Below are 12,530 nucleotides of genomic sequence, written 5' to 3' on the forward strand. Positions count from 1 at the left end.
TTCCAAGAGCAGACCCTCTCCCAGAGAGCACCCATGGCCATGACTGGCTAATGTGGAGATACAAAGGCCCAGCCACCTTATCTCAGTCAGGGACAACCTCAGCTCCTAAGCTTCTTGAAGGATTGCCTGAAGCCTGTTGTAATCATGTTGCTGGTCACTTCTCCTCTGCCTAATCCTACTCTATTAGTTTTCTATTGCTGCATAACACCTTACTGCAAACTCACTGGCTTAAAAAAACACACATTTATCATCTCACAGTGTCCATGGGTCAGGAGTCTGGGCACATCTTAACTGGGTCCTCTACTCAGGCTGCATAGTGTGGACCAGACGGCATTCTCATCTGGAGACAGTCTGACTGGGGAAAAATCCACTTTCGAGCTCACTCTAGTTGTTGACAGAGTTCATTTCCTTGTGGTTGAAGGACTGAGGACCTCAGCTTCTGGGTGGCTGTTGGTCAGAGGCTGTCTTCAGAGCTGAGAGGCCACCAACAATTCCTAGATGCTGCTCACAGTCTCTTTCACGTAGGCTTTCCCAACATGGCCACTTAATCAAGCCAGCAAGGAGAGTCTCTAGAACAAGTCTGCTAGCAAGACAGACTCAAACAAAATATAAAGTAAGTGCAGGAGTAACATCTCTTCATCTTTGCTTATTCCATGCAGAAGTAAGTCACAGGTCCCATCCTCACTCAAGGAGAGGGGTTACATAAAGGTGTGAACATTAGGAGATGGCAGACATCTTAGAGTCTATTTGCCACACCTGCCTTCCTCACTTCTTACAGGTGTATCTCCTGAGAGCACTCCTCAATAAACCTTCTGCCTGCAATTACCCATCTTGGAGTCCATATCTGGGGAGTAACAATGGGGCAGGAAAGGGAGTTAGAAACTGTTGCTGTAACATCAACTATGGATGATAGCAGTAGGAGACTGAGCAGCAAATTTTCTTTCTATTCATAAATGTATAATAATTTATTATTAGAAATTAGAATAGTCATGGCCTATCTGGAAGTAAAATGAAGTCTACAAACTACAAGATGTCTTCAAGCAAGGATACACACAACAAAAATAATTCATTTCTAGGGTTGCAGAACAGATTACACATAACTAATAAAAATCAGGCTTACTAATTTCCACAGTATGAAAATAAATCTCAGGCAACAGTCACATAATTAAAAAGAGATGATTAGCACTTTATTAAATTCACAGAGATTGTACTTTTACAAATTGCAGAAATAGTCAACCAATAGGGCTGCCTTATTAGAGAATGATAGAGAATAAGTATTGGTATGATAACAGGATCAAATTCCACCTTGTGTATTGACACTCCCATTTTCATCATTCATATCCCATTTACAATCATTATATTTTCTTCTTGCTTAGTCACATACAGAGTGATAGAAAAATATTCAAAAAGGATCCATTTTCAAAGATTTTTACACCACATATGGGTATTCTTCACTGGAAAAATCTCTCTCCATAGGTCTTCAAAGTGTGAAAAAAAAAATATATATATGTACTGGTCTGACCTTATTTTCGGAAATGCTTAACACTAATGCACTTTTAAACCAATAACTAAAGACACCATATGACTACACCTATACATTGTGCTGTCAAAGAAATATTTTGGAATATTTTGAGTAGTCAACAGTTTATGATTCCGATGGTCTTCATGGGTATAAATGATGGCCTTTTACTTTCATGCACACGCAAAATTTCTCAGAAAAGAATGGTGAAAAAAAAATAGATGATCTGCCCTTGATAATTTATAATGCTCAGCAGTTGCACGGAAACAAGTGTTGAGTTTCTTGGGGAAGCAAAACAGCAGCCCTTCAGAGAGGGGTGAGCCGCTCATCCTCTGTCATGAAGGCATCGTTAATGTGCCCTCCCTTCGTGTCCAGAGGATCGCAGGGGATGCCGTTCTCAATTGTGATCATGTTTTCACACTTATCTTCAGTGTCATCCACTTCAGATGGTCCCTTGCTCTTCCTAAATGCACATAAAAAGAATGATTGGGGTCTAGAAGAAGAAAGCCTGGTCTTCTGTATAAACATGGAGAGCAAGAGAGGGAAGAGGAAACTTAGAATGATGAAATAATTGATGACATTCTGTATTTTCAAATAAATTGCAAAGATCATAAAGAGCTAATGAAGTGAAAAGTTGCTACAAGATAAGAAGTCTGCATGGATGATATATAATATTGATCAGAACAAGTGTTTTTTTTTTAAGATTTTATTTATTTGTTTGACAGAGAGAGACAGCCAGCGAGAGAGGGAACACAAGCAGGGGGAGTGGGAGAGGAAGAAGCAGGCTCATAGCGGAGGAGCCCGATGTGGGGCTCGATCCCATAACACTGGGATCACGCCCTGAGCCGAAGGCAGACTTTTAACCGCTGTGCCACCCAGGCGCCCCAGAACAAGTGGTTTTATTTGGAATACTAAATATATATGAATATGTATATGAGTGAATATATACATTTATATGAATTAGTGTATTTGCATACACACATATACACATATACATTCACATACACAAACTGCATTAAGGAATGTGAAGAAAATGTATGGTAACTTGGCAAGTTAAAAAATTTAGCTCTAGGAAAACAACAAAAATGGAATTTTAAAAAAGTACTAAATTCCTCTCACAGGATTTGACAAATAGTCCGCAAATGTTGAGTGAAAATCAAATTGAAATGAGATATCAGGAAGCAAACACACTCCTTTATAGAAAAGAAGTAACCATTATAAACTGCAGGTTTCACTGCTCGGCTCTATTTGTTACAAAATGGTTGTCTTCATTTGTAAGTTGGGTTTTTGGAACTCAGAACACATTTTACTAATCATATTACAACTCATGGCTAAAATTCCAGGTCATTAAAAAAAAAAAAAAGAAAAACCCCACCTCTATATATAAATCTTTGAGTTTTCATTCTCAGATTCTTTGTAGACTCTGCTAGCCCCACCCTTAATATTTCCTTGGAGTGTGGGACGCTGTAGCCTTGAATTCAAAGGGTCTTCCTGTCTTTTGTGAAGGACCGAGACACTGAGCCAATTATGCTTGATAACAAGAGATTAAAGATGAGGCATCATGGAGGCATGATTTTGGGCATGAGGCTCCCAGACTTGCCAGAGACTCTTTTGTCCCAGGAATCTGTGGAAACTTCAAAGAGGTTTGAATGGATCACACTGCTGGAATGGTGGGCATTGCTGTGGTGACCAGGATGGACTGGACTCCCACCACTATGGAAGTTCTTTAGAACCTTCGTGAATCTCTGGTGAGTGAGGAGGTGGTAAAGATGCCCCAGTGATGACTGAGGTGGAGTTTCCTATTAGTCCTGCATGAGAGTCCATTTTAATGTGCTTTAAAGAATATGGTGGAGGAAGGGAGAGAAAAGAAAGAGCTTTTACAAAGGAATGACAACCATTATAGAAAGAGTAACAGAAATAGAAAATCACCAATATAATAATAATTGATTCCGATGAGGCTCATCAATGGATATCAACCACTGAGTAAGAGATGATTTGAGAACAGGGTATTCACACAGTCTCAGTCTACCACCCCCACAAGCAAGGTACTGATTATAGAGATATTTGTATTTTGTCAAGGAAGAAATCTGGTGAACATCACCAACAATGAGACAAATTGACAAGTATCTCCAGATATGATGCAGTGAGATTTTATTTCTTTCTTTCTAAAATTCTGTGTTCTGTGTTCCTACCCCACCTCACCACCATTTTTTTTTTTACTTGAATCTCTCAGGAGGAAGTAGTCAGACAAGTCCAAATTTTAAAATATGTTTTGGTGGGCAAAATACCCATACAAATTTTTTAATATTTTATAAAACAGCTGATCTGGACTCAGCACAGAGTGGGCAGTCAAGTGATGTGCTTAGAGTTGGATGGACAGACACATGGATAGTTGGCTACCTAGACAGACGGATGTATGGATCAATAAATGTAGATCAATGGCTGGTTGGCTGAATGATAAATTAATGGATGGATGGACTACTGCTGTAGGCAAAGTTACTCAGCCAGTAGCCCAGGGTGGATCTTGAATGGGTTCCAAAGAAAGAAAGAAAGAGAGAAAGAAAGAAAGAGAGAAAGAAAGAAAGAAAGAAAAAAGGAAAAAGAGAAAGATGAATATATACACACATAATATTTCTTGTAGCTCTTGTATTATTGCTTTTCCAAATGAATGGAGGAAAATACTTATTTTCCTACCCTAGGAATTAGGAGCTAGTATAGATTTTGCCAGGCTTTGCTGATGGTTTATTAGATAATTCCAAATAGCTGAGGTTCATTAAGAAAGGTAAAGTATCATTCCAATACTGTAGATCCCACTGTCATCGCTTGAAAGTATTTCGCCATTATATATATGTCACTGTCAGGTGTCACAATTTATCACTACAGGCCTAATGCTGGGTTAGAAGTCCGGGGTTCCTAGTCCCAGAGACCTAGGAAAGGATAAGCTGCTGTGTTTTTCCATCCTCAGGGTGAAGATACTCTACTGGCCATTCTAAGCTTTAGCCATTAGCAATTAGGGCAGGTTGGGGTGAGCACAGTTTCATGTGATGAGAAGGTCCTACAGCCAGGTGAAATCACCTACTAGAGGACTAGAATACTTTGCCCCCCCTTCCTGTGGACAGGAGTATTGTTATTTTCCATGTACCCCAGAAGGCAAATGCAATTGACATTCTACAATCATCAATCATATCATTTCCATTCACAGTACCCAACATTCATTGAATAACTATGTTTTGAGTAACTACTGTGTGTTTAAACAGACACAGTCCTTGTCCTAAAGTGAAAAGAAAGGACTTAATAATAGGGGAAAACTCCAAATTTCTCTCATCCTCCCTCCCATTTTTTATGGATCATAAAAAAGAGGAGTGATGTTTCAGTAGGGATGAAGCCCCAGTAAAAAATGTATATTTATAAATTATCATCAAAAAATGTCTAGTTCATGCAATTTCCCCTACACTCACTCCTTACGGGGCTTGGAGTGAATAAGAATTCTCCACAACAATAAACAGATTTTAAACAGTCAAATCTTACTCTAAAATTTGTGTATATAAGTATGAAATTCATATTACAAAAATCTCAGTGGATGGAGCATTCTAAAGTAGGTGGCAATGCAATGGGAGTCTTAGAAATGGACACTGCCAGTGTCTATTTGCTAGTTCCCTCAGTTCAGAAAGTGTTTTTATCAAGTTAGATGAAAAATCACAGAGAGCTGGACACATGCAGATCACTGCAAGGAATCTCACCTTCCTCTCCCAACCATAAAGAGAACTAATCTGTTAGGTCTCACAAAGGAATGGGGAAGAACTAAAAAGAAAGATGCAAGCAGACAAGGACAAGTTTGTCTTCTTTAGAAGAAGGATTTCTCAACCAAAACGATTCTGAGCGAAATGGCTGTGGAAATGTATCTAATGGAGCTGTGCCAGTGGCAAATTAGGTACATATTCTGCCATCGTGACCTTAGATCCAGTTGTTCAGAGTCTTGGCATTGACGGGCTTCGCAAACTGCAGTGTCAGTAACAGGCTGGCTGGCCATGATAAGCAGCTCAAAGGTTATCTAACAGTAATACGGCACTTTGTCACATTTCATAGTATGTACTATATTAAACTGATTCACTGCCTCTGCATTGCTCTTACTAACAATAAAACTTAACTATGCTTCTGGATCGTTCTGATTTGATGTTCTGCTAAAAACATGAATTCTTTTTCCTGAAAAATAAAATTGAGTGTTAATGACTTCTGCTGTTCTTGCAATGTCCGGCAGTTCAGGAAGATTTTTTAATTTTTTTTAAAGATTTTATTTATTTATTTGACAGAGATAGAGACAGCCAGCGAGAGAGGGAACACAAGCAGGGGGAGTGGGAGAGGAAGAAGTAGGCTCATAGCGGAGGAGCCTGATGTGGGGCTCGATCCCATAACGCCAGGATCACACCCTAAGCCGAAGGCAGACGCTCAGCCGCTGTGCCACCCAGGCACCCCAGGAAGATTTTTTTAAAAAGTAACTAAAATACCTGAAACTAGTTCTTCAAAACCTTGCGAGTAGATACTTCTCATAAATCCAGACAGAAGAGGGGCAACAGAGGGGACAAAAAAAATACCGGGTGACTCTCAGAGCTAAGGGGTGTTGAGGAGCAGGGTGTGCTCCAAATAAAGTAGTGGCAGGGCACCTGGGTGGCTCAGTTGCTTAGGCATCTGTGTTCAGGTCAGGTCATGGTCCCGGGGGGCCTGGGATGGAGCCCTGAGTTGGGCTCCTTGCTTAGCAGGGAGCCTGCTTCTCCCTCTCTCTAGGCTGCTCCCCTTGCTTGTGCTCTCTCGCGCGCGCCAATAAATAAATAAGTAAATAAATAAATAAAATCTTTAAAAAAAAAGATAAAGTAGTGGTGGCTGAAAGTACAAAGAATATTTCGGTCTCCCTTCAAACAAGATAGGGCTGAGGAGCCAAGGCCCAAGGATGGCCAGAAAAACAACAAAGGATAGACAAATATGACTTTGAAACAGAGCAGAATTAATTATTGGGGAATGAGACCTATCCTCATAATCAGTATGGATACTTCCTGGGGAAAATGTCAGTATTACTGGAATGATTTCAGTGGGCATTGCAGTCCAGTCAGATTGATGGGCTTTGGGATCCAGCCTATCTGGTTTTAAACATGGTTACTACTAACTTTCTGACCATGCGACTATAGGCAGGTTACTTTATGTCTGCCATGTGGTAGTGATAATAATAATAATTAGTATCTACTACATGACAGAAACCAAACAAAGTGCTTTGTATACATCATCTCATTTAATTGCTATTGCAATATTATAAAGATTTTATTATTATTCCTGTTTTTCTTTTTTTTTTTTTTACAAAAGACTTTATTTATTTGAGAGAGGGAGCACAGAGGGAGAGGGAGAAGCAGACTCCCTGCTGAGCAGAGAGCCCAATATGAGGCTTGATCCCAAGACCCTGAGATCATGCCCTAAGACGAAGGCAGATGCTTAACCAACTGAGCCACCCAGGTGCCCGTTATTATCCCTGTTTTTCAAATGAAGGAGCTAAAACTCAACTATGTAAAGCAGCTTATCTTTGAGAATGGAACAAGATTGGTGAAACCAGTGGACCTATAACTCTACTTAATCTCCCCAGGCTTCACTCAAAACCCACATTTGACTCCTATTGAGTATGTACATTTAAGAACAGAGAAGGAAAACAATTATTAGCTCTAACATTTCTGATTTTATTTACACATCTTTTTTTAAGACTACTGACTTAATTAAAACTTTAAAAGAATGTGAAGTTTCAGTATATGAAAATGTTGGCTGAGCCCCATCCCCTTGTGTGAAAACCAGAATTTGTAGAAATTAGAAATCTAAATGTATTTCTGCTTACTGCTGACCTTATAGGAATAGAAATAAAACCAGAAATAAGCCAAATGAATGTACTAATGACTCTGCTCAACTGTGATCATTAGCTAGGATTCAATGTCCTGAGTCCTTAACCTGGCTTTGTTACCAAGTGCAAGACTATAATCTCCTTGTAGGAAGGGACCATCCATGTTATCTGTGTATATATCTTCCCTGATAAATACTAGAGCTCCCATTACAGAATGGATGGTCAATAAAGGAATAAGATATTTTTTACCTCTTTTGGGCCTTGGCTTCTGGAGAGATGAATTTAGAGCACTTTCCAGTGTATACAGCACTTGTGTGTATTCTCTAACTTTGTCTTCTCATCATCATAACTATTTAAGAAAATATTATTATCCTCATTTTCCATATGTGACCTGCTCAAGATCACTCAGCTAATAAGCACCAGGGCCTGAGACTGGAACCCAAAACCAAGAGTATCAATCCAGTGCTTTTTCTACTAAAACACACATCACATCAAGTGCATCACCATTGTCATTGTCACATCACCATCACCATCACAACCATCGCTGTCATCACCATTATCATCATCATAAAGCTGACCAGAGAACTAAAACATCTACTTGTGGGCTGGCACTAGACACAGATCTAGTACAGACATCATTGTGAAGTATATGCCGTTCATCATGGGTACCTGCCCACCTACCCAGATGCTTAATTGTTTCCCAAAAGTTTAAAAAAAAATAATTTTCCAACTTTTTTTCCTTTGACAAGTCTCTCATTTCCACAAACTGCTATTCTCAACTAGATGGTAATAGAAAAGCAACTTCCTCAAATTATTTCACAAGGAGGTGGCATTTGTAATGGTGGCTGGTATAGGCTTGCACGAGGTCATTGTTAAATATTCAGAAATTTCATACTTGGTAGGAAATCAACAAATGCTACAAATTGGGATATTTTTTAAGAAAGCTGGTTAACCAGTTCACCACTATTATAGTAAACAGTAACTCTAATAAGATCACTTTTTAAAATAGTGTTTGTTAACTAATAAAATCCCAAACAATGAGCCATTGAACTGGAAAATTTTTTATAGTATCATGGCAATTTCTGGATGAAAACGAGATCCCTTTTCAGTATCTCCTAGTCACAGAAATGGGTTAAGCTGATCTTGGATAATAATACTGTTTATTTAGTGCATGCTATATTCTAGGTACTTTATACATATTTATCTCATCCAATCCTCACGGAAGCCCTGTGAGACATTATCTTCTTACTACAGATGGAGAAACAGTCCAATGGAAATTGGATGACTCGACCAAGATCATTTGGCTAAAGGGTATAGCTGGTGTTTGAGTTCACCTAATTTGGCCTCCAATGACTGCATACTTTACAGCCAGCAGCTATGAATAATCAATGTAATGCTGTTACTGACACAGGTAAATGCTTTCCTTGAGAATTTTCCTCAACAGTAAGTTTCAATATGCATATGTCATAGATGACAGTGGCACACTTCTCCACAGAAGCAAAATGGTAACTGAGATGACCCTGCAGACTCTCCTGGCTTTCTAAATTTAAGATTTTGTATCATGCAAACTATGTTCATTAATATGTAATGTATGGATTGAATTGTTGAGCAAATCTTTGTCTTCCTCAGGACTAAAGGCATTGGGGGCAACTCCAGCCTTTTCCATGATTAGAAAGGGCTTTCATCACCATTACCAGGGCTCTCCCCACTCCAGACTGCACCCTCTCCATACCTTTGAAGAAATACTTTGCCCAAGAGAAGCCCACCACAGATTGTATCTAACTTAAAACACAACAAATCAATTTATCTTCAGAAGGTTGTCATAACTGTCCCGACTCTATTTGCCAATTAGTGATGCTCTCCAGGTTTACGCAAGAGATTTGTCTATCTGTTTTCCTAGTCTGAACACAAAATGAATTTGCGAAGGCAAGGTTGTGACAACAGCCTCACTTCTCCCGGGTAACAGATTATGATGCTACACACCCAATTATTATATTACCGCAGAACCTGCTCAGCAGGAAAGAGATAGCACAAGCTGGAAGACCAGTAAATGGCAGGATAATAAAATAACAGTAACAGCTAACACTTATTGAGCGCTCACCGTGGGCCAGGCACCACTCTAAGCACGCCACTGCATTAACTCTTTTTATCCCACCAAGTTCATTATTACCGGTATACCTCGCTGTCACTCTAGCAAAGTTATCTCTGCACAGGCCACAAAGAAAGATTTAACCAACTCGACACTAGCACTGCAAACCATATTCTCCTAAGCTTGGGTTCCCTGACTCATTGCCTGCGCTTCCTGATATGCATAGAGTTAATGGATTACATACAAGAGCAGAATCTACGATACAAATACTTTGAATCTAAGCAGTATGTCTCACCTTCAATCCTTCTAACTCCTACAGTATATTGTGCGAGTGAGAAAACTGGGAACCAAGGAGATGAAGTGAATTTATAGAGGTTATGATCCTTAAAACCACAGAATCACAGCATTCTAGGATTAATATGTAACTTTAAAATATTAAACATAAGTAGTCAAATCTTGCAAGGGAACCTTTCTTAATATTCAAAAAAAAAAACTGAAAACAAAACAAATTGACAATTTGTACCAAGGCTCTTTGCATTGCATGTCATGCCAAGATGAAGAAAATCAGGCAAGTAGAACTTGATTTTAATCTTTGAGTTTAAGTTGGGGACTAGACAATAAATCTCATTTATTCCAGAGCATTTCATTTATCATCTCTGAAAAAAAGTTATAAAGGCCAACATTTGAAATGATTCCTTTCTGCTTGTAACTAGAGTGAGACATATGTTAACTAGCAAACCTCCAGAGAAACATCTAGTTGAACCCACACTTGGCCAAACTCATCCCACAGTGGGCATCGGCCCTTCTGAAAACCAATGTATGTCCCTGTGATTCCCACTTATCAGAATTTCTCTTCCTCGGTATCAGCCGAGAAGGTTTTAGAAGAATCAAATTGTCTAGTGAAGAGTAAGGACTCTCCCCACTTCCCCTCTGGATCAGAAGTACTTGTAAACAATATTTTCTCCTTTCATCATGCTGAAAAATCCTATCCTCCTCTCCTCCTGTCCCACTACCTTAGTAACTTTCCCACTGGTCTGAAATTCTTCCTTGAAGTAACTGCAATAATTTAGACAGCAAAGTTTGTAGGTGCCCCCAGAATCCAGGTAAAGGAACTCAGGGAGTAGGAATCTCCAAATTGGAAGCTCTCAAACTAAGTGAATTAGAATAACCTGGATATTCATTAAAATCCATCCCCTTCACCGATTATAATTTAGAAAGTCTGCAGTAGGGCAAAGTAACCTATATTTTAAATGAGTGTTCCAGGTGATTCTGATGCAAGGTATTGATTCAAAGTTCACTTCAAGGAACATGATTCCATATAATACTATAGGCACTAGAGGGACAAGCAATTGTTGAAAGGAGGGAAGTATAGAATCACAAGAGTATCTGGGACATGATGGTGGCTGTAGGCACTGGGCCAAGAAAAGGCAAGCCAAGCTGGGGCTGCATGGAAAGAACTGTGGAACTGCTGGCATTTGGAGGTAGAGGACTATTAAAGATTAACTCTGCCTACCCAAAAAGTCTGCTTAGCTTTGTACATCTAACTTAAAAAAGCATATTACAGATATTAAAATCAATTACTGATATGAAATATTCATATGATGTAGAATAAAGAAATAGATAGTAATGGAAGCAGTCATAGTAAGGGACACTGGTCTCTAAAAAGTCTCTAAACACAAGAGCCTACGTGATATTTTGATAATCACCAATATTTTCAAAGTTTCAGATTTAAGGCATTATCTTCAGCTTGGGGAAAATCCTCTCCTTAATTTTCCAAGTCATGAGGAAATAGGAAAATCCTCCCTAAATCACTCCGTTTAAGTATCTTACCTTCTACGTTGCCGGATTCCTGATAAAATCAACAGCATGACTGCCACTATGACGATGCAAAATATCACACTGAATATAATAATCCAGATGGGCACAGATGGGTCAGTGGGTGGTGCAAGAGTGGAAGGAATTTTTAAAAATTCCAGGGTCTGATCATTCAAAAAGAAGGCATTGTTGATCCGGTTTCTATTCATTCTACAATATAATGATGATTAAAAACAAACAAGAGAGGAAAAAAATTAGAAACAGAAGGTACAGACCTATCTCTCCATGATTACAATTACCTCTATAAACAGAGCATCCCTGTAGGAAGGGACCTCAGGTTGACTAGACAGTTTGACGGGGGCAATCATGTCGTGGTACTTTTTCCATAGCAGTGCTGGCTGCTACAGAAAGGCTCGCCTACTGCCCTCCATAGTTGGGAATGTCCTGGAAGTAACCAGAAGTCATGAGCTTCAAGCTCTGCCCACCATGTTTTATTTCCAGAAAGGTAGCATCTAGACTAAGATGACACAACTCTTAAGGTGGCTTACACAAATACCAACAGCCGGAAGAGGTAAAATAATGTGTAAAAAAGTGGGTGATAAACATAAGAAAAAAAACAGGAATAAAAAAGAAAACATGAAGCCAGGAGCAGCTGCAAATCCATCAATTTGATTTTTTTCATTAATTCAATAAACATTTGCTGATAACTTACCAAGTACCAGATAATGGTGCTAAGTGCTGGAGATACAAAGTGAAATGAAAATACCAAGGCGCTTATAGTCTAGTACAGTCTAGAAGGATGGCACATCAGTCCCTCCACAATCACAGTGCAGTGCAAAATGTTCCATGAGAGAGGTAAATATGGCCACGATAGGAGGCAGTGGAGGGCCAAGTACACCATATTGAGAAGTCAGGGCTGCTTTCCTGAGAAAGCAACTTTTGAGCTGTGTTTCGAGGGACACATAGGAATTCTTGAGACCAAAGTGTGTATTGAGCACAGGAAAGGAGACAATGGTATAGATTTGTTCAGGAAACTACAAGTTTCATATGACTAAAGTCACTGGTGCTTGAGAAGTCCAAAAATCTAGAAAAATATCAAGGTAAATGAATTACTCTTACCAGGGAAAATCTGCATTTTTGGTGGTGGCAGCAGTTAGGGAGGGGTTGATAGCAAAGACTTATTTGAATAAGTGAATTTCTAACTGGAATTTGCAAACTATCTGAGGAGATTTCTT

General features: G+C 39.2%; 2 protein-coding genes across 3 annotated transcripts in view; both read right to left on the reverse strand.

The window, feature by feature from the left end:
• Positions 1-12,530, reverse strand: part of ACE2 (angiotensin converting enzyme 2) — a 108,793-nt gene that overhangs the window by 64,994 nt on the left and 31,269 nt on the right. The gene's annotated exons all lie outside the window — the stretch shown is intronic.
• CLTRN (collectrin, amino acid transport regulator) overlaps positions 1,166-12,530 on the reverse strand; it is a 33,167-nt gene continuing 21,802 nt past the window's right edge. Inside the window, exons 5-6 of the mRNA XM_048213861.2 lie at positions 11,311-11,505; positions 1,166-1,982 (exon numbers count right to left, since the gene is read on the reverse strand). Of these exons, the coding sequence (XP_048069818.1) occupies positions 1,826-1,982; positions 11,311-11,505 (352 nt within the window). The 3' untranslated portion in view covers positions 1,166-1,825. The remainder of the gene's footprint in view (positions 1,983-11,310; positions 11,506-12,530) is intronic.

Source organism: Ursus arctos, chromosome X (assembly GCF_023065955.2).
Source record: "Ursus arctos isolate Adak ecotype North America chromosome X, UrsArc2.0, whole genome shotgun sequence".
NCBI classification, from domain to species: Eukaryota; Metazoa; Chordata; class Mammalia; order Carnivora; family Ursidae; genus Ursus; species Ursus arctos.